We start from the raw sequence: 20,882 nt of genomic DNA on the forward strand, positions 1-20,882 counted from the left end.
TGCCTTATCGTATCCTCTGCAGGAAAACATGGAAGCAAAAACCTGTTAAAAACATGACTACAACACCTTGTGTGCTCATCTTCAAGTGCAACACTGCCTTTGACATTTCATAATGTGCAAAATCCTTGCATAAAGAATGTTATCTCAATGATATTCGAACCTTTAAATGATATAGGAACAGGAAGTAATGACTTACACTTCCCTGAGTAAGTTACAAGAAATACACTAATATCATGTTACATGTGTTTTCTTGTGTCATCATATCCAAGCATGAAGAGACATTTTCACCTTTAATTAGTAACACATGCTTGATAATTTAACAATCCCCCAGAGCTATTAAGTCTCAGTCACTGTCTTCAAACTTCTTGAAATTGCCACCATAATCCCTAACAGAAGCTTAGCATAAAATGAAATGCATTAAGCCAAATTAAACATTACATCTAAAGCAATGTGCTAACATCAGCCATTCATGTCAGTATTACACCATGCACAGTATATCACTTTTCAACATTGATCAGCATCGTTCAACAGACAACTGCAGCATCTGAGATGGTAAACATATGCTACTCCTGAAAAGTGTATCACCAATCTGTGGATGGTAGATCTTAAACAGAACAGTAGTTCTCTTCCATGTTGAACATGGAAGGGTGTACAGTCTGAAGGGACTATGTAAAAGTGGTTGGACTGGTAAATGGTATGCCATTGTTTCGAGTAGATAGATAAGTAATGAGAAATGCACACAGAAATTCCAGCATCTGGAGGATATGTAAATTATTTGCAACTTTAAGACAATGGAAACAATTGGTTGACTTAAAAATTGTCATAGACGTTAGAGCAATAACGTCTAGACACACATAAGCTTAAATTTACAGCGGCCGAGAAAATGCTCCTTGCAGAAAATGAAGCGAAGCACAACAAGTTTCAATATCAATCTAAAAGTAAAAGCCCAGACTGTTGAAGTAAATAAAACTTGCAGGAGTATAGAACTAACCTTTCTCTCAGTTGGTTTACCACTTCTAATCTGTAGATTTTCCACCACCTACCAGACCAGAGAATAAAAAGGAAAGCTGACATTAGATTTCTTTGTTCTCATAGCATCTATCAATCAGTTTCAAGATAACATATTAATATCAAAAGATTTCAACTAACAGCAAGATAAGGGTAGCAAAACCTTTCAAACTCACACAAATGTATTCTTCTTTTGCTTATTTATTTGTGATTATATGTGTTTGTTTGTTGTCACCTGCAACTTTCATCTAAACTGATATAATATGATGACAATTGCAACCATTCAAGACTATGTATCTTGTCATGTCATTGAATAAAAATCTAGCAATTAATATTGATTTCAAGGAATTTTATAGTGATGTCATGTTACATACATGGTAAATTCAAACTTGGAAAAAGTCACTTTCTTGTTGTAAATACCTTTATATCATTATACCTGTCAAACATGATTTTCAATGTATGCTCTTTTTCTATTTCGTAAAAAATCTACTCTGAACGCCCATTTATTACATAAAGTGATATTTTGTAATCAACGTTGCCGCGTAAAGATAATTATCATCAATTCAATTCCTGTAAAGTGTACTCTCATATGAAATGGACCTCATCAAAATTACTTTTATCACTTCCACTGATGCACTTGGCTTCAGTGTCTGATGTAGTTATGAGTTTTAATATCCGGAGAAAACCTACAGTATGTGCTAGTAAGAAAGGCTTATTGCGTACTCAGCCCATGAAATGGAGGCATGCTGGTAGTAGGGGCCATATGGAAGGGGTATCATAAAGTATTTCTGATATGTGCATCTCTTATCGATATATGAAATGTTCTTGTTTATATTAACCTCCACATCTGACAGACCAAGTTGTTAATCAATGCACAAAGGACAAAGCTGAGACCAATCTAAGAAAGTGCCATTAGGTGGATAGATATTAAGCTCCTATTCTGGAGTAAATGTCGTTGCATGGGGAGAGTACCTGAATCTATCATACATATTAAGCAGTACTGGATTAATCAGTAAATAAGGTAAGCCACATGACATGTACCATACCATGTGTGACAGCCAGAGGCTGGTGGAAACATGCTGAATAAAGGCTGTAGAATCTCCATATTTGATATCAGCTGATCCCATTCCATGATCCTGCTCACTGTCCCAGCAAACTGTATCAGCCTGCAAATCAAGTAACAACATTACTTTATTGGTGATGCAAAAAAGACTACCTTCTCAATTCCAAGCTCAACAACAGGATTTCAGAAAAAGGTTTTGTAATAATTGTCCAACCTTTAATGATACGTATAATTTGTAACTGATTATTAGGTTGCCCTTGTCTATCATATGGTGAACAAATTATCAAAAGATAACCCTTCTTATCCTAAGGTTCACAGAATCAATGCTACCTATCGCAAGGTAACCCAACCTACCAAAAGATTAACCCTACCTGTAACAAGGTTAATGCTACCTATCATAAGATTAATCCTACCTCTAACAATGTTAATGCGACCTATCTTAAGTCTAACACTACCTCTAACAAGGTTAATGCTACCTATTATAAGTTTAACCCTACCTCTAACAAAGTTAATGCTACCTATCATAAGTTAAACCCTACCTCTTACAAGGTTAATGCTACCTATCATAAGTTTAACACTACCTCTTACAAGGTTAATGCTACCTATCATAAGTTTAACACTACCTCTAACAAGGTTAATGCTACCTTTCATAAGTTAAACACTACCGCTAAAAAGGTTACTGCTACCTATAACAAGATTAACCCTACCTCTTACAAGGTTAATGCTACCTATCTTAAGTTTAACACTACCTCTAACAAGGTTAATGCTACCTATCATAAGTTTAACACTACCTCTAACAAGGTTAATGCTACCTATCATAAGTTTAACACTACCGCTAAAAAGGTTACTGCTACCTATAACAAGATTAACCCTACCTCTTACAAGGTTAATGCTACCTATCATAAGTTTAACACTACCTCTAACAAGGTTAATGCTACCTATCATAAGTTAAACACTACCGCTAAAAAGGTTACTGCTACCTATAACAAGATTAACCCTACCTCTTACAAGGTTAATGCTACCTATCATAAGTTTAACACTACCTCTAACAAGGTTAATGCTACCTATCATAAGTTTAACACTACCTCTAACAAGGTTAACGCTACCTATCATAAGTTAAACACTACCGCTAAAAAGGTTATTGCTACCTATAACAAGATTAACCCTACCTCTTACAAGGTTAATGCTACCTATCTTAAGTTTAACCCTACCTCTAACAAGGTTAATGCTACCTATCATAAGTTTAACACTACCGCTAAAAAGGTTACTGCTACCTATAACAAGATTAACCCTACCTCTTACTAGGTTAATGCTACCTATCTTAAGTTTAACCCTATCTCTAACAAGGTTAATGCTACCTATCATAAGTTTAACACTACCGCTAAAAAGGTTACTGCTACCTATCATAAGTTTAACACTACCTCTAACAAGGTTAATGCTACCTATCTTAAGTTTAACACTACCGCTAACAAGGTTAATGCTACCTATCATAAGTATAACACTACCTCTAACAAGGTTAATGCTACCTACCATAAGGTTAACTAATTATCAGATGATTAACTTACCTTTGATGGCTGCAAACAAAATACCATTTCTTCTAAGTCTCCATGGGATCTTGGTACTATACAAATATCCTTGCCATTTATCACTGCTAAGTACTTTCCTGAATAAAAGAAAACAAATGGACATAATCAGCAGTTACCATATCATGCTGTTCTTATGTCAAATGATTGAAGTTATGAAGAAATAAACAAGTTCATCTTAATATGGCAGAGTCCTAATGTCAATAACAATTTCAGTTGAGGAAGTAGGTCTTCCTGAAATCTGTATATAAAGTCAAATGATTTATTCATGACAGTAAAATGTTTGATATACTTTTTCCTATTCTGGGGGGGGGGTGGGGGACAGATGTCCTATCATCAATCTTTCAAAGTTGAGGAGAACAAGGGGCCTAACTTTAGAATCCGTACCATATGAATGGGAAAGCTTACTTCAAATCGGCAGAATAACTGTATAATCCGGTTAGGATTAGGAGATAGAAGAACGGGAGGTGGAGATAGGGAGTGATTACATGAATGTGGGAGAGAGATAGCAAGCAGGATATGGATTAACAGAAATAGTCGAATGGTAGGGTTTCTAAATTAGTACCGAACAAGGAAAATAAGGAGTCACAAAACCCAATACCAATGTATGAAACTTCCATGGCATTAAATATCATAGTTACAGCCTTAGCAACAACAAATAGTATAGGAATCATAGCTAGCAATGTTTAATTAACCTTAATTTAACTGATGTGAAATATTTTGACCGAAAAGAAGCAAAGAAGATGGATAGAAATACAAACCTGATGTTATGTGCCGTATTCTACAAGGTTGTCCCCAGGAGATGTAGCCACCATTCCATCTGTTATTCAAATTTACAAAATGGGGCAAAATCTAAGTTTTCAATTTGACTAAATTTCAAACAGTTAATTGTAGAGATTTGATTCTTCTGCTATACAACTTGTGAAAGTCCTAGATATATCTTTAAAGCATGTGTTCATTTCAGTTGCATCAACATTGATCTTATCAGGTGCTATAACAGCTTCATTAACTGTTCCTAAAAATCCATTCATTAATCAATACCTGTGTTGATGCTACATGTGTATTTAAAACAATAGCATTTTATTTAAAGTAACATTGATCTTATCAGGTGCTCTTACAGCTTCATTAACTGTTCCTATAATCCATTCATTAATCAATACCTGTGTTGATGCTACATGTGTATTTAAAACAATAGCATTTTATTTAAAGTAACATTGATCTTATCAGGTGCTCTTACAGCTTCATTAACTGTTCCTATAATCCATTCATTAATCAATACCTGTGTTGATGCTACATGTGTATTTAAAACAATAGCATTTTATTTAAAGTAACACTGATCTTATCAGGTGCTCTTACAGCTTCATTAACTGTTCCTATAATCCAATCATTAATCAATAGCTGTGTTGATGCTACATGTGTATTTAAAGTAACATTGATCTTATCAGGTGCTCTTACAGCTTCATTAACTGTTCCTATAATCCATTCATTAATCAATACCTGTGTTGATGCTACATGTGTATTTAAAACAATAGCATTTTATTTAAAGTAACATTGATCTTATCAGGTGCTCTTACAGCTTCATTAACTGTTCCTATAATCCATTCATTAATCAATACCTGTGTTGATGCTACATGTGTATTTAAAACAATAGCATTTTATTTAAAGTAACACTGATCTTATCAGGTGCTCTTACAGCTTCATTAACTGTTCCTATAATCCAATCATTAATCAATAGCTGTGTTGATGCTACATGTGTATTTAAAGTAACATTGATCTTATCAGGTGCTCTTACAGCTTCATTAACTGGTCGTATTACCTATCAACTAATATCTGGGTTGATGGCCTAAATCATGTCTCTCGTTGCTCTCAGGGGACCTGCAAGCACACCACCTTTAGGAATTACTCCTTTTCTCAAATTTTGGGGTTTTGGCAGACAATGTGCAAATTATATGCAAGAGTCCAAAGCTAAAATCAGCATCCTTTGTTATGTACTGTTAACTGCTGTGGTTTTAATTTATTACTCAAACTGTTGCTGTTAGATGGTTTCCATCTGATGTTGATATCAACTGAATGGTGTCATGTTTGTCATATGACTCCAGAATGTTCAGCGAGCCATGCATCACCAGCAGAGAACTATGCAATGCAATCAAGAAGCTTTTCCTATCAGCATGAAATATTGCATCATGAAAGGCACTTTTTAGTAACATAATATTCCACATCAATAAACCTTTCCTTCCTGCCAAGATGGATTATTTTATGTATTTCACTATCTTAACTTTCACGTCTAGGTTCGATCTCCACACAGCCAGCTGATGTTCCCCAGTCAAGTAAATGTAAATTTTCAGACAGACTGAAAGTGAGGCAGCATGACACTGTTACACACATTCAAGCATCCTGCTGAATGAAACATGGAAAATAAACTGACCAGCTAAAGTCAGGCATGACACTGTTACACACATTCAAGCATCCTGCTGTATGAACATGGAAAAATAAACTGACCAGCTAAAGTCAGGCATGACACTGTTACACACATTCAAGCATCCTGCTGTATGAACATGGAAAAATAAACTGACCAGCTAAAGTCAGGCATGACACTGTTACACACATTCAAGCATCCTGCTGTATGAACATGGAAAAATAAACTGACCAGCTAAAGTCAGGCATGACACTGTTACACACATTCAAGCATCCTGCTGCACGAACATGGAAAAATAAACTGACCAGCTAAAGTCAGGCATGACACTGTTACACACATTCAAGCATCCTGCTGTATGAACATGGAAAAATAAACTGACCAGCTAAAGTCACGCATGACACTGTTTCACACATTCAAGCATCCTGCTGAATGAAACATGGAAAATAAACTGACCAGCTAAAGTCAGGCATGACACTGTTTCACACATTCAAGCATCCTGCTGAATGAACATTGAAAAATAAACTGACCAGCTAAAGTCAGGCATGACACTGTTACACACATTCAAGCATCCTGCTGCACGAACATGGAAAAATAAACTGACCAGCTAAAGTCAGGCATGACACTGTTACACACATTCAAGCATCCTGCTGCACGAACATAGAAAAATAAACTGACCAGCTAAAGTCACGCATGACACTGTTACACACATTCAAGCATCCTGCTGAATGAACATTGAAAAATAAACTGACCAGCTAAAGTCAGGCATGACACTGTTACACACATTCAAGCATCCTGCTGAATGAACATGGAAAAATAAACTGACCAGCTAAAGTCAGGCATGACACTGTTACACACATTCAAGCATCCTGCTGCACGAACATGGAAAAATAAACTGACCAGCTAAAGTCAGGCATGACACTGTTACACACATTAAAGCATCCTGCTGAATGAACATGGAAAAATAAACTGACCAGCTAAAGTCACATCATTTCTCATCTTTTGTTAAAATCAGTTCAGTTACAAGGCACATCACCAACAAGAACAAAACTCAGAAGACCCAGAAAATATCAAATGGTACACCTTCAAAGTCAACTCACTATACTTCTTTAACAGACAACCGCAGTGACAACTCCACCTAATCACATGCAAGTCAATTAAACTTAAACATCTCATGGTAGAAAAAAACTTACTTCTTTGAAACTATTTCAATTCTCCACAGGGATCTTGCAAAACTAGCCACTGCTCCAGTCTGGTAGTTGACAATGCTGTTAAATTGAGTGTGATATATTTTATGAATCTCTACCAATGAAGCTCCATGGAATGATTGGAATCGAAACATTCCCACAGGGAATTACATATTGTAAACCATGTAGCATAAATCCAAACATACAAGGTACAATAACTTGTAAACATAGTTTCTGTGAGGGTGGGTAATTTTTATTTTCTTCAAGCGTGACAAGAAGGAAGGGAAGGAGTTAAGGTTGTGTTGAAAGCAGTGTGAATATACAAGCTGCCGAGTTGGTATTTCAATTAGGTGAGATTTCATTGATTAATATTCTCGTACTAAATATGCTGTGATAACCAGAAATAAGCTCCACAGTAGGTAATCTAAGAGACTGCTTTCTCCAAATAGTTCCTCTCCTGTGCAATCAACATTATTATCTGTGGTACTTTCACCAAATTGTTGAATATTTGCACATTAAAGTTGTAAAACCTGTCTTACTCGTCTAAAGGATACAGTGAAAATCATAAAACATCACCGACTGTATAACTTCAGTTCTTTAATTTACTTACCAATTATTTTCGTCATCCTTACATCCAATAGGAGGAACCGTCAAAAATTCATCCAGATGGCCATGAAAGAATCTGAGAACATCTAGGCCATTCACAAAACCTTTACACAAAGAAAAGTATAAATAAACATTAACGCAAACTGAATAAAGATATACAAATTCATAAATTACTACTGCTAATCAACCTTTATATGAAAGGTCACTGAATAGCTTATGACCTTTCTCTAATTTGGACTCTCCTTTTTCTGATCATTATTTTCATCGTTTACTATTTCCATGCACCAGAGAAATTTAAAATCTTTCCCTTTTAAAATACCCCTTGGCAAGTTTCTCTCTTATCCATCTCGTAACAAACACTGCATTTGTAATGTATACAAAAGTTGAAAACTGTATTCATTTATTTGTGTAAAGTTTGATGCATGAATAATATCCAGAGCAGTAATATCTATAAAGCCTTCCATTTCAAGTAAACACTGTCTTTATATTCTAATATTCTATGGAAGGCTAAAGCAAACTGCAGGCTATTGCACATCACTGATGGGAGTGGAAATGAGTTGCAATAAGAAATGGAAGAAGATAAATGGGCTATGAGAAAACTATTTATCAGGTTCCACCAATCTTAGAATGTCTTAATAGAGTGACTGAGGAAAACAAATTGCCAATTTAGCATGAGATAATATCTATGCATTGACAGACAAAATACCTGCAAATGTCATTCAGCTTAATAAGTGCCAATGCAATAACCTGTAGCAAAGTGCAACTGGTCAGTAGTTATGAATTTATAGTTACTTTATCGGAAACTTTCTCAGGCTCATGAATTTTACTTGGATATTTTCAACTTGCAGCAACAAAGTACTCAGCATACATGCCAACTGATTTTACATTTAGCAGGTTAATGAAATGAAATATTTTAACAAGCCTTGCTGACAAATTTTCTACACGAAGATGCAAAATGCATGACTAAATGTATGCCAACCTTTCTTATAGGACTTTAAACAGCTAAATTTCTCAGATGTCACATTGTCCACCTACCCTTTGGCAGTTGCATAATAAATGCACCTCAGATGCCAAATTAAACCATTTAGTCCTTATTGGAGACTAAATAATTTAATTTGATTGGACTTAGTTAGTTAGTATGTGGAGTGACCTCTGGCAAACTCACTGCTGTGTGACATTTCCATGCCATGAAAATATAATCAAGTAGTCAGAAAGTTTTGCATAATTGTAGAAATATCCCATTGGGCAATACCTCTGACAGTATAAAGCACATGCTTAAATCAGCCATATTGCTTAACCACTTGTGTCTCAAAAGTTTTAATATTTCCTCACATTCTAATCACATGGCTAACTAGGCCAAAGTAATATTTTTTTTATTACAAATGAGGATACTCTCTTAAAAACAGAAAGTGAGCCCGTGTGGATGGAAAGTTGCCCCTAGTTGAAGCCAAAGAGGCAGTGAGTATTTAATACATAGAAGTCAGAGTTTATAACACATGGAATGAATTATTACTATTGTAGTTTACTCTGGCTATACAAAGGTGAACTACTCTAGCCTATCAAGGTCAACCTTTTTTAATATCTGAGAAGCTGTCAAATTTACCAACAATTCCAAACATCTGTTCTTGGTATGTGTCTGACAAAAAGTGTGTTTCATGATAGTATGTTAATGAGAAATCATTTGGTCACTTTCAGACATTCTTATAATGCTCAGTGTGCAACTGAGCAGACAATGATTTGTACTACACAGGCCTACCAATTTGCAAAGTTAGTCATTTGATTTGATTTATTTATTTGATTTTCCACAGATAATAAATATATACATGTGGAGGGAAGTCCTCTAAAAAGCCAATTCAGGCTTAACAAGGTAAAGGACTCCCAAGAAAGAAAGAAAAAAATACATACATAAATGTAAATATAATTAATGTCTAAATAAGGAATAATTAATAACATACAATATAAACAATGTATCAATACTGAGAAATTACTTCTTGTTTATCAAATCAAATCAAATCAAATCTATTCCTTTAACAACCATGCAGCTTGACTCAAGCAGTTGATACTTAAATTTATGGTAAAGAGACTTGGTCACATATACAGTGAGTTGTGTTAAAATTAATATCAATTGTCCTTTGGGTCAAATTGGGTCAAATTTATATTGGGTCAAATTTATATTTTAAAATACAGCATCATTTGGTATTTCATTTTCCACTCAAAATCAACCACCAACAGAGGATTTCAGAAATAATAGTATCTTTATCACTGAATGCAACAATTTGATTGCAAAATGCTATAAATGTTGTATAATATGTTATATTGTTGTATAATAATGTTGTATAATGTTGTATAATGTTGTATAATAATGTTGTATAATGTATAATGTTGTATAATGTTGTATAATAATGTTATATTGACAATAACTCCACTTCTCCCATGCAATTTTACTTTACAAAATGTCTTTGTAATTGGGTTATGCCACTTTGGGACAACACAAATGTATACAATAATGTCATTGTTTCTTCATTTTCAATACTTGTGACTACAAGCGTTAAAAATGTATTTCTTGCAATAGAAGCTGAGAGTGTATCAGCACAGTCAACTGAATACTTGGGTGACCTTCTGACAAAGTCTTCTTGAATCATTTTGGATTCATAATCTCAATGACGACTTCAGTGTCATTATGATCTAAAGAGTCATTGAGTACGCCGCTTCACTCAAATGTAAGAGAATTCAAGGCCTTTGACAATTATTTTAATGTCTAAAGGATATTCTCATACAAAGTATCCTCAGGTGTGTTCTTGACTAATAGCTCACAACATCTACAATAACAGAGTTGAACATATCTGCAGGGTTAACCTTATTCCTGACAGATCTTTATACAATAAATCTATCAGTCATGCAATTTGGAGAATAAGGTAGCTTTAAAAGAAAGTCAAAACACACCAAAATTATTTCTACAAGATGACAATGTGTCCTACTTACTCAGAGAGTGAGGCTTAACCGTAGAGGAACTGATAGGCCAGACAGTCCACAATGTCTGTTGGAAGGAAGCTTGGACACGCAAAGGGTGAGAGTTGCCTTTAGCAGACGCAAGGTGCTGTGAGCATTAAGACAAAAGAAAAGCTTTGAAATAAATATTATCTTCAGCACAGAGTTAAACCACCTGAACAAGAGAGAAGTTTGTGACTAAAATAGAAATGGAAAAAAAAAACAAAGGCAATTTCACATCTCTTTCACATAGAAACTACGACAAGAAATCCATACTATTGCCATAAACAACTCCAGGTAATCTTCCAGTAACCAAGGTTATGGCACACCAGCATTCACAAATTATGGGAGTAATTTGGCATCTAAGGATAGTTTTTTGTCTGTGAGAACAGAGGGGATAGTAACTTAGTCTTGAACTAGACCTGAACCATTCATTTTCCATTTCCAGTAACTGCTTATATTATGCTATATCACTGAATAGCCACAAATAAAGGAGAGGAATCTGCATGTTAAGATGCCATTTCAGAGAATTCTATGGAAGTATGTCAAATAGTTCACTAGCAAACCCCTCATCTTGAAGTTTAAAGTGTCCAGCATAAGATGATATTACAGAAGTGCAGGAACTGTTCCCTGTGAGGGAACACATTATAATTAATTAATTAATGACCTGGTCATTAACCTGATTGTCCTTCTCCTGCTGCATTTGTAACAAATTGCTAAACAAGTAGCTTATCTGATTAATCCAACTTGAGCATAAATTACCAACATATTCATGCATTCACACTGCGACATGACGCCTTGCAGTTCATATTTGCTGATGTGCTATTAAAATAGCTTGTTTCTACTGCTTGGCAGAGAAGTTGGTCATTATCCTTTAATAATATTTGAATTGGTTTTGTTTTATTATTCATTAGTAAAATCTCGTAACATGAAGGTCATTAGGTGGACCAATCACGTTTAATTTCAGTAAATGAAGTAAAAAGGCAACCAAGCAAATGAATGCTTAAAAACAATCAATTGGAAGCATCAATCTTGCTAATGTACATTTGTTTGCTTTAAGAGTGTCTTTAATTGTTTTACCAAATTGCAATCTTATTTTAAGCAGTTGGCAACCAAATGCAAAAACACTGACATTTAAATCTATTGTCCTTCACAATGGACTACTTACCAGGTAGCGTTCTGATGAAACACTCACTAGGATCAAATCATCTCCAATCCTAACTTTCTCACCCTCTGATCTCTGCTTACTGGCAGGATGTATGGTCCACCAGCAGGCTTCTCCTGCAAAATTTAAAGTTGCTATAAAAGTCAGGCGGTTGGTAAGTCATATACCGCCATGTTGAATGTTATCAATATTCATTTTACCGTAGTCAGTTATCATATTCAGGTACACTGCTATCACTCCTATATGATGCATTTAGCTTCAAACATTTCAGTGACCTCTACAGCAGCAGTTGGCTCATCATATATCTCACCAGAAACAACTGTAATAATTTTCCATAGCAACAACAAATTATGGAATATTGAAAATGCCATGGTATTTAAGAACACAGAACCTGGAGAGCTTTGTAAACAGCTTATATCTATTTCTGAGAAAAGTGCACTATATAACTGGAAAGGAAAAGGCACATAAATTAAAGATAATGAGAAATATATGGAGAAAATATATGATAATTTCATCTGAAAATATTGTGAAAAATCTGAGCAATTGGCCTTATGGAGAAAGACAAAGGATCAACTGTAACTCAGCAACTACAAAAAAATATATATATAAAGACAGTGAATTTAAGAGGTTTACAATGAGAGATAATCTCCATTGCTGTTTACCTTGCACTGTTTCCTGAAGGCCGACGTCAAATGCCAATTTATCTCTTGAGGAACTAGTGCAAAGACAGGCAAGGTACTAGAAATACAAATATAAGTAGGAAGGAATGAACATGATTTTGTGAGATAATGAAAAGTGATCCTCCAGAAACCAATTTAATTGTCAAGTCTGTAACACACAATGTGCAATACTTCATGTGCTTGAAAAGTTCAAAGTTCCATTGTCTGTAAAGAGGTAAGTTATTACGGTTGAAAAAATGCATTACATGAGGTCCAAGGAGGGGTATAATGAATCCCCAAGGAGGGGTATAATAAATCCAAGAAACAATAAAACTGCATGTATTTCAAAAATCTTGAGGCAGTTAATACAGCATGATAACAGCTGTAATTTTTTATGTAATACCAATACTAGATATGATAAATATCAAAATCATAACCAGGCTGACATGTCTATGAATATTTAGAATCAGACATACCTTGAGTAGCAATATACAAGTGACTGTTCAATTTCAAAATTAAGTAAAAAATGGTTGATTGCATTTCCATTGTTTTGCAATTGATGTGACACTCATTCACGTCAGCTGTGTGCTGAAATTGGCTATCTATTGTTTACTTTAGTTGTTCACCAGTATCAACAAATAAGTTGAGCATTGTGTGAAACAGTATAAACATTGCAAAAGCTCCATGCTGATGTGAAAGGAACACACCATAGTGTCTATCATAACTTAATGACTTGACATGCTCAGGCTCAAAGTAGAAGTTGAGGGGAAAATGATGTCATGAGTTCATGATGACTACTGGTATCGACTTGCTCAAACAGAAAGCCTGTTGGCTTAGTGATTCCTTGCCACATTTTATACGAGAACACTGAAGGACAAACTGATTTAAAAGTGTAACCATTACTGTCTTACAGTGATCAGCAAAGATCTTGCACACATGTGGACTCAAGTAGGAAGTTCATCCAAGCTTGACTTTGGCAGTTATCATGTTTACAAGGTATTCAGATTTTTCTCTCTGATGACCTCAAAAGACATTTGACTTCCACCAATTTCAATAGGATTATTGTATGCACCAAGGAAAATCTACATACTAGGTATGAAATGCAAGCATGCTTCACTTTTTAAGTTATCATGTTTACTGTGTTTCCCAATTTTAACCTCTATTGACCTTAAATTACCTTTGCAATAGGATTCTTGCACTCACCACGCAACATTGACATACCAAGTATTGAAGTTTAACCAAGAAACTCTTTTTGACTTATTGTGTTTACAAGGTTTCAAACTTTGAGCTAATGACCTCCGCCAATTTCAATAGGATTCTTTCAGATTTCAACTATAAAACTCAGTTGAAAGAATCACTTTGAAATTTATGATGGAATTTAAAACCAGAAAGATCAATACATCACAACTGCTTGTAGCTGTTGAGTTTAAAACAAATGAAAGAATCCACAGATGGATATTAACATCAACCTGTCAACAGAGAAGTCATTAAGGAAGTAATCAAATCAATTCTCAAATAGGCCAAGATAGTAGAGAGAAGAAAGACAAAAGGACAAGAGTCCAAGAGGTATGATTTGAAAGTTTTCTCGGTTAATGGGATACAGAAGGGAAACAAGTAAAAATGTTCCTATTTTGTGCAGCCTAAGCATGACCGATGCAGTATGAAAATAAATATGGTAATGTTATGAATGAGCAGCATGAATTAAATATAACCTAGACCAGTATTTTTCTTAATTGTCATAAAACATCACACAACTAGCTGAGGCCTTTCATGAATATTTAATTCCATTTCATGCTGAATTTGACAGGGTTCGGAGATGATCAATTTCTCTCTTATTGCTCACTGTTAGCATTGATAAAAATTTCATACATATCGATCGGCATAGCATGTTAACTGGTAAATAAATCATCAGTTTAAGTCAGTGCTTATCAATCGCAAAATAGATCAACCTACTTCACTAGTCTTTATTAAAGATAAAGATAAATAGTCTGACAATCTTTCACATGAACAAAATTTTAGTGATACTCAATGTTTTTTTCTTTGTTGAATATAAATTAATTGAACAAAATTTCAGTGATGCTCAATGTTTTTTTCTTTGTTAAATATAAATTAAATGAATAAAATTTCACTGATGCTCAATGTTTTTTTCTTTGTTAAATATAAATTAAATGAACAAATTTTCAGTGATACTCAATTTTTTTTTTCTTTGTTAAATACAAATTAAATGAACAAATTTTCAGTGATACTCAACTTTTTTTTCTTTGTTAAATATAAATTAAATGAACAACATTTCAGTGAACATTGCTCAATGTTTTTTTCTTTGACAAATATAAATTAAATGAAAAAAAATTCAGTGATGCTCAATGTTTTTTTTCTTTGTTAAATATAAATTAAATGAACAAAATTTCAGTGATGCCCAATGTTTTTTTTTTCTTTGTTAAATATAAATTAAATGAACAAAAGTTCATTGATGCTTTTTTTTTTCTCTCTCTCTTTGTCTGACTTAAATATAAATCAAGTGAACATGATCGTTCGGAAAGAAGCAAACAGCTATATGCAAATTACAGTAAAGATGGCCTTCGTATAAACTGAAAACAACTATGCATGTGTTCTATTAAAGTATCTGCATTGGATGAAATAACATGCACGCATGATTTCAAAAGGGGGTACAGAGATGTCACGTAAGTTAGTTTCCATCCAATGATACATCTCCACCAGCAGGAATCTGTTTCACATGACAAATGTCAAACAGACAGTCTTTGAGTGTTTTCCCATCTTTGCACATACCAAGAGAGCTAAGATGGAGTAAGAGGTCATTCCATCTCAATGACTCACTTCAATCTTCCTCTGTCTGGTCTTTAAATTAAAGGGCTTACAGTAACATTGGCATACTACGTACAGAGAGAAGGTAACAGTGGACTTAATGCACTTTACAAATACACCAGGTTAAAACACCTCTTTTTCTTGCAAATTGAAATCATCTAAAAATTCATACTTGGTTTCTCAGAGTAATTCTACAGGCGCTAGTATGTTTCAACTAACTGCAATATCTCAAGTTATTAATGTTGATACTATTATAATGCGTATCTTAGTACCAGTTTCTCTGTGCATAATTTTGTCTATAATTCTGGAAATAAAGTTACACTTTCATGACAAATAACCAGAGGGTACATTATTTGGGATATTATTTGCTTTGTCATATTCATTCCTAGAATAAAATAAAAGTAAATAATAATATAGTAAATAGAGTAAAAATCCAAGGTATCCGGGCAAATTTCGAAGAACATTTTTCCCAATACGAAAAACATGTGAGACACTTTGGAATGGTAGAATATGAAGGAGTTCACTAGGGGTCAGTAAGGGTGCACAGTGTTAAAAGATTACCAGGGCATACTAGACACGGTAGAATGCGGTGCATAGGTTGTGGGGAGACAGGTAAGTGGGGAACGAAGTAAATAATAATATAGTAAATAGTTTAGCTGTAGCATACTATCCTGCATGGTAATTGAATAACAACTAAAAAGGTACATGTTTCAGCATATTTAGAGTAACACCACTGTTGTTTAACTTTGTTTTCAAATTAATCTTGTTTTCCTGCTAACAACACAAATGTTATTCACCTAGTCATATCCGCATATGGAACATAACTGTGAAATTAAAACATGACTGAACAAATCTTGGAAGAAGCGACAGACACTGGAAACTGAAAAATTATCTCAAGAGGTAATTATGCAGATAAATTTTTGGGAATACTTACAATGAAGGCTTAAACATGTAACCCTTTCACTTTTATAAACTGATGCCCAAGAAATCTTTACACAGCAATCATTGATCAACATACCTAATAGCCAATGTTACATTTATGTTTTGGTTTCTACAAATTAGAGCTAGATATGTAAAATTCACATGGCATTTTTACCAAATTAAAAAATGTTCATTCTTTCAAGGGTGACCTTTGATCATAAAATAGGAACTATACAATTAGTCACAACTGGTTGCTATTGGCAACCAAATAAGATTTTGGACTTTGACCATAATTAGTAATTATTTGAAATGTGTTTTTTTCATAGTCTATAATTATTTCACCTATCAACACCTAGACACAGATTTCTAATTCCAAAAGAAATTGGATACCTCTAGTGACTGAACAAGGACAGCTGCAGAGCAAGAAATCAACACAAACTGTGCAGTGTCTATCAGCTATTAACACAGTATAGTATAGTGTCATTTATAATGCAGGGAGAGCACTCTAAAAACTCATCATCTGAAGATGATCAATGGCTAATGGTCACAAACATTATTTAATTTATCATCTCGAGTGATCAAACAAATGTTACTGCAGCATGAGGACATTACCTATTCCATTTGACTATCTGTTATAACAATGTGTGAACGCCCAGAATACATGATTTTACTAAAAGTCAATCAGAGAGAAGTAGAATGGCAGAGCAGGATTAATGACTTTATCCTCAATAACACTTTGCATGTCTATCGACCGTCATAGGAAATTACTAACATATGCGTTATCAATTTCTGTTTGGATAATAAATTCCTACTCTGAGATGCATTGCAGAAGATGGGTCCCTGAGACAATGATGTGCCCTACTTTTACTATTGATGACAACTTAATCAAGCATTGTCAGCTTCTGTTGCCTGGATACTTGATTTCACCTCATTAACACGCTGTAGGATATCTCCAACTTTTGATATGTACAGTTACTGTTTTCTTGTCTAATTAAGCCTCAAATTCTCAGAGCACTTACAAGGCAATGACTGACTAACTCACTGGATATAGTCACACAGGGATATATACAAACAATTGCAATCAAAAGTACCTCAGCAACAGGATGAGGTACTAGCCTGGATAGTTTCTTACCATTTCACTGAGAGAATGTCGAAGAAGAATGGCATGGCCATAAAGCAAGGTGCGGTTTCCTGCTTGGGTGGCCTGCAAAGAAGGAAACATACAGTAGACAATAATTTATGGAGAACTTGTCTCATTTTAGCTACTAGGACTCAACTCCATGAAGTGTAACATGGCAATGAGTTATGACTCATGCTATAAATTACACACGTTTCTATATATTTGATGGATACAGTTAGCTACAATGCAACAAACAACCTTGACATGTAAACCAACAGCAATTAAAGGTGGGCAAAATTAATAGATAACATGCTAATTGCAAACTAAGGGAATCAGTCACATTATATATTCAAAAAAACTTGATACAAAATGTTGGTTTGCTAAAGTAGTCAAAGTGCGACAATATCATAAAAGTAATGCTATGTCTATTGAAAGAAATGTAAAATACAGCATCTAGGTCTGAGTATTGCTTGCAGAGAAAAATGCAATATCAATATTAAAGTAATGATTAAATAATATAACAATCAAGGGTGTAATGCAGAGTTATCTATAAAGGGAAGTAGTTGAATGTTTAAAAATAAATATTGAAAACTAATAAGAACACAATCCTAAAACAATTCTGACATTCTAAATGAAAATAATAGCAATAATGTGAAAGGGTGCTCATGTGAATTAGTCATTCTTGAATTATTTAATTTGGCATGTGGCCTTTGCTTATTTTTAACTTTTTCATTGTTTTAAGTCTTAAGTCAAATTGAAGCTTATTGCCTGCATAGCATTGAAATTTTCTTCTGTGCATTCATTACAAGTAACGAAATATTTCACAATGTTTTCACATCTGATGAGCTCAAATGAACTTCGACCTCACCAAAGACAATGGGTCTCTAAAACTCAAAATTGGACCTTCATCTATTGAAGAATTCATCTTACCATATTGTTCTCCTTGAGATAACATACATGGTATGGTTCAGCAACACTCGCATACAAATACTCACACAAAGACAATCATGAAGGTGTACAGTAGGTTACCTACCTGTGCAAAACATTTTCCATGTTAACTATAGTGTATTACTTTGCATGAATTGCAGAAACTTAACAGAATGTCAGACAGTTACAGGAACAGGACTGGAATATGACATTTTCGCTTTATTACAAACCACAATTTGCTTTTGTGATTTGACTTTCATTGTTTAGATTTTGTTATATCCATTTTGGTATGCTAATTTTGCATGCTGTGCTATTTTGTCAAACGATAAGAACCATAACCATGTTTAACTACATATTAATCTTGCCAGCAAAAGCCATTTATGTTAATTCAGAAAGAGAATCTCCTTCTCTGCATACACTAATTACTGTACCAATCTTATGAAGACACAAAAGTAGACACTGTGATACAATTCAAGTAAGCAAGAGTTGATAATGAAGCATCTGACTAGCTGATTAGTAATGCCCATCTACTGTCATGGCAACATATCAAACAGTCTTTGGCAGATATTTACAATGAAAGGATTCAAAAGATCATCAAAAAATTCAACACAGAAATGGCATGAATATTGCATTTGGGGTTACCTGTGATTAGAAATGGATCACAGAAGAAAAAGTTTAAAAAACATCTGATTTTTTTTAAAATATTTAACATTCCTCAATTGTGATGATCATGGATCACTGCCAGCTTACATCAAGCCTTCTCTTTTGGATCAGTGTTCAGAGAATAACAATTATGACAGGGGTGTAACTGTTACACCCATTGATAAACTCAGAAATCAGATTTATTTTCTGTCTGTATACTAAACACCTTCAAACTGCTGTTGTAGAATCCATTCTTAATCAAGCAAAACTTACTGTTTCCATACAGTCTGTTGATACCATCTCCTGCAGCGCCCTCACAGACAGCGATTGTTCTAATACGTACACACATAATGAAAGGTCCGGAGGGGTGTTCTGAAAGAAGACGAAGAAGAAATGTAGCTTGATAACTCTCTACTGTGTAACAAAAAGGATCATTACAGTGAACCTGTGACAATTGCTATGGTACCAATGATGTGTATTGCTGATGGCAAACCTGCCTGTTCTACCTTCATGTCCTTAGAAGTCACATCATGTTGCTGCGGAGGATGGACATTGCTTTATGACTGAGTACTACACACATGTGCAAATCCAAGGATTTTACAGGCTTAACCATTGTCAAGCCATCAGCAATGGTTATAAATTAAAGTGTGTTAAATGGGCCAAAAGATTCCACATGTTCTTCCTTGGAGCTTCTGGCCCTCAAAATTATTCTGAGACACTGTTAAGTATATAAATATGTATTAAAGGCATTAAAGACTCGCCCCAAACCGCGTGCCGCACTTTGAAAAAGTTAACTTTCCGTTGCTTGCAAGTGAAGTTTTCTGCTTGTCGCTACAAAATGCAGACAGTAATAAAACGTGATACCTTGTTATCTTTAGCTGGACCTGAGATGTCCATTGCTATATCATTCAACACTGTGCTGTGGGTATTGACCGCAGCTGTTATACTGAATGTATACTACTAGTGTATAATTACCGAAGGTAGCAAGCTGCGTGCGTATTTTCTGGGATCAATGGTGGTGTCTAACACTTCTGTTGCACCTTAAACTAGGTCAGATTACCGGCATTAGACGTTTCTTTTTGCGCGAGTCTTCACACCCTTTAAATCAAGTGTCTCAGAGTGTGATGAAACACTTTAACTGTAGCAGTTGAATATTCTTTAACTTTTGAACATGAGTGTGACCAGGTTGACTTATATTTGGAGCCGATCATGATGAGATTTAAAAGCAAACCTCCAAACTGTTGAACAGTATGAACATAGTTGTGTCACTGTCATCATTGATTAATTTGTCAGGACTATCAAACATATATTTATAGGACTGTGTTTTATATATCACAGAATTAACAGTATGATAGAGACTAACTACTTTAAAGTAAAATATAACTCTGGTAGAAGTCCAACAATCAATATCAGAGGGATACTCAAATATCTTACTTCAGATGTAGTATTCTAATCAGCCATTTTGTAACGTTTTGTACTGGATGATGAAGAAAGCTGGCTTTGAGCCAATTGTTTAAAGATTCCAAATATGAGCAACAAACTGCTTTGCACATTGGAACTGTAACTTGCCATTATTCTAGTTGGTAATCGGCTTGCAATTGAGCCAAGTGAAAATGTAACACAGAACTAAAGCAAAGACATGGTCACACAGCTGAATTGGTAGGTTGGCTGCAGGGATGTATATGCCAGTGGGATTTTTTATCATCAGTAGATCCAAGAGGCACACCAATATGTGAGGTGTTTCCTTTCCTTTTTGGCATATTTTAAATGAAAACAA

General features: G+C 34.6%; 1 protein-coding gene across 10 annotated transcripts in view; it reads right to left on the bottom strand.

Annotated features, from left to right (window-relative positions):
• LOC139970675 (ryanodine receptor 2-like) overlaps positions 1-20,882 on the bottom strand; it is a 161,278-nt gene that overhangs the window by 99,264 nt on the left and 41,132 nt on the right. For all 10 annotated transcript variants that reach the window (XM_071976568.1, XM_071976569.1, XM_071976566.1 and 7 more), the window contains exons 4-14: positions 19,379-19,477; positions 17,549-17,620; positions 12,676-12,751; positions 12,017-12,129; positions 10,843-10,957; positions 7,865-7,964; positions 7,261-7,335; positions 4,416-4,474; positions 3,637-3,734; positions 2,055-2,174; positions 992-1,039 (exon numbers count right to left, since the gene is read on the bottom strand). In XM_071976568.1, coding sequence (XP_071832669.1) covers positions 992-1,039; positions 2,055-2,174; positions 3,637-3,734; positions 4,416-4,474; positions 7,261-7,335; positions 7,865-7,964; positions 10,843-10,957; positions 12,017-12,129; positions 12,676-12,751; positions 17,549-17,620; positions 19,379-19,477 — 975 coding nt within the window. The remainder of the gene's footprint in view (positions 1-991; positions 1,040-2,054; positions 2,175-3,636; positions 3,735-4,415; positions 4,475-7,260; positions 7,336-7,864; positions 7,965-10,842; positions 10,958-12,016; positions 12,130-12,675; positions 12,752-17,548; positions 17,621-19,378; positions 19,478-20,882) is intronic.

This window comes from Apostichopus japonicus, chromosome 8 (assembly GCF_037975245.1).
Source record: "Apostichopus japonicus isolate 1M-3 chromosome 8, ASM3797524v1, whole genome shotgun sequence".
NCBI lineage: Eukaryota > Metazoa > Echinodermata > Holothuroidea > Aspidochirotida > Stichopodidae > Apostichopus > Apostichopus japonicus.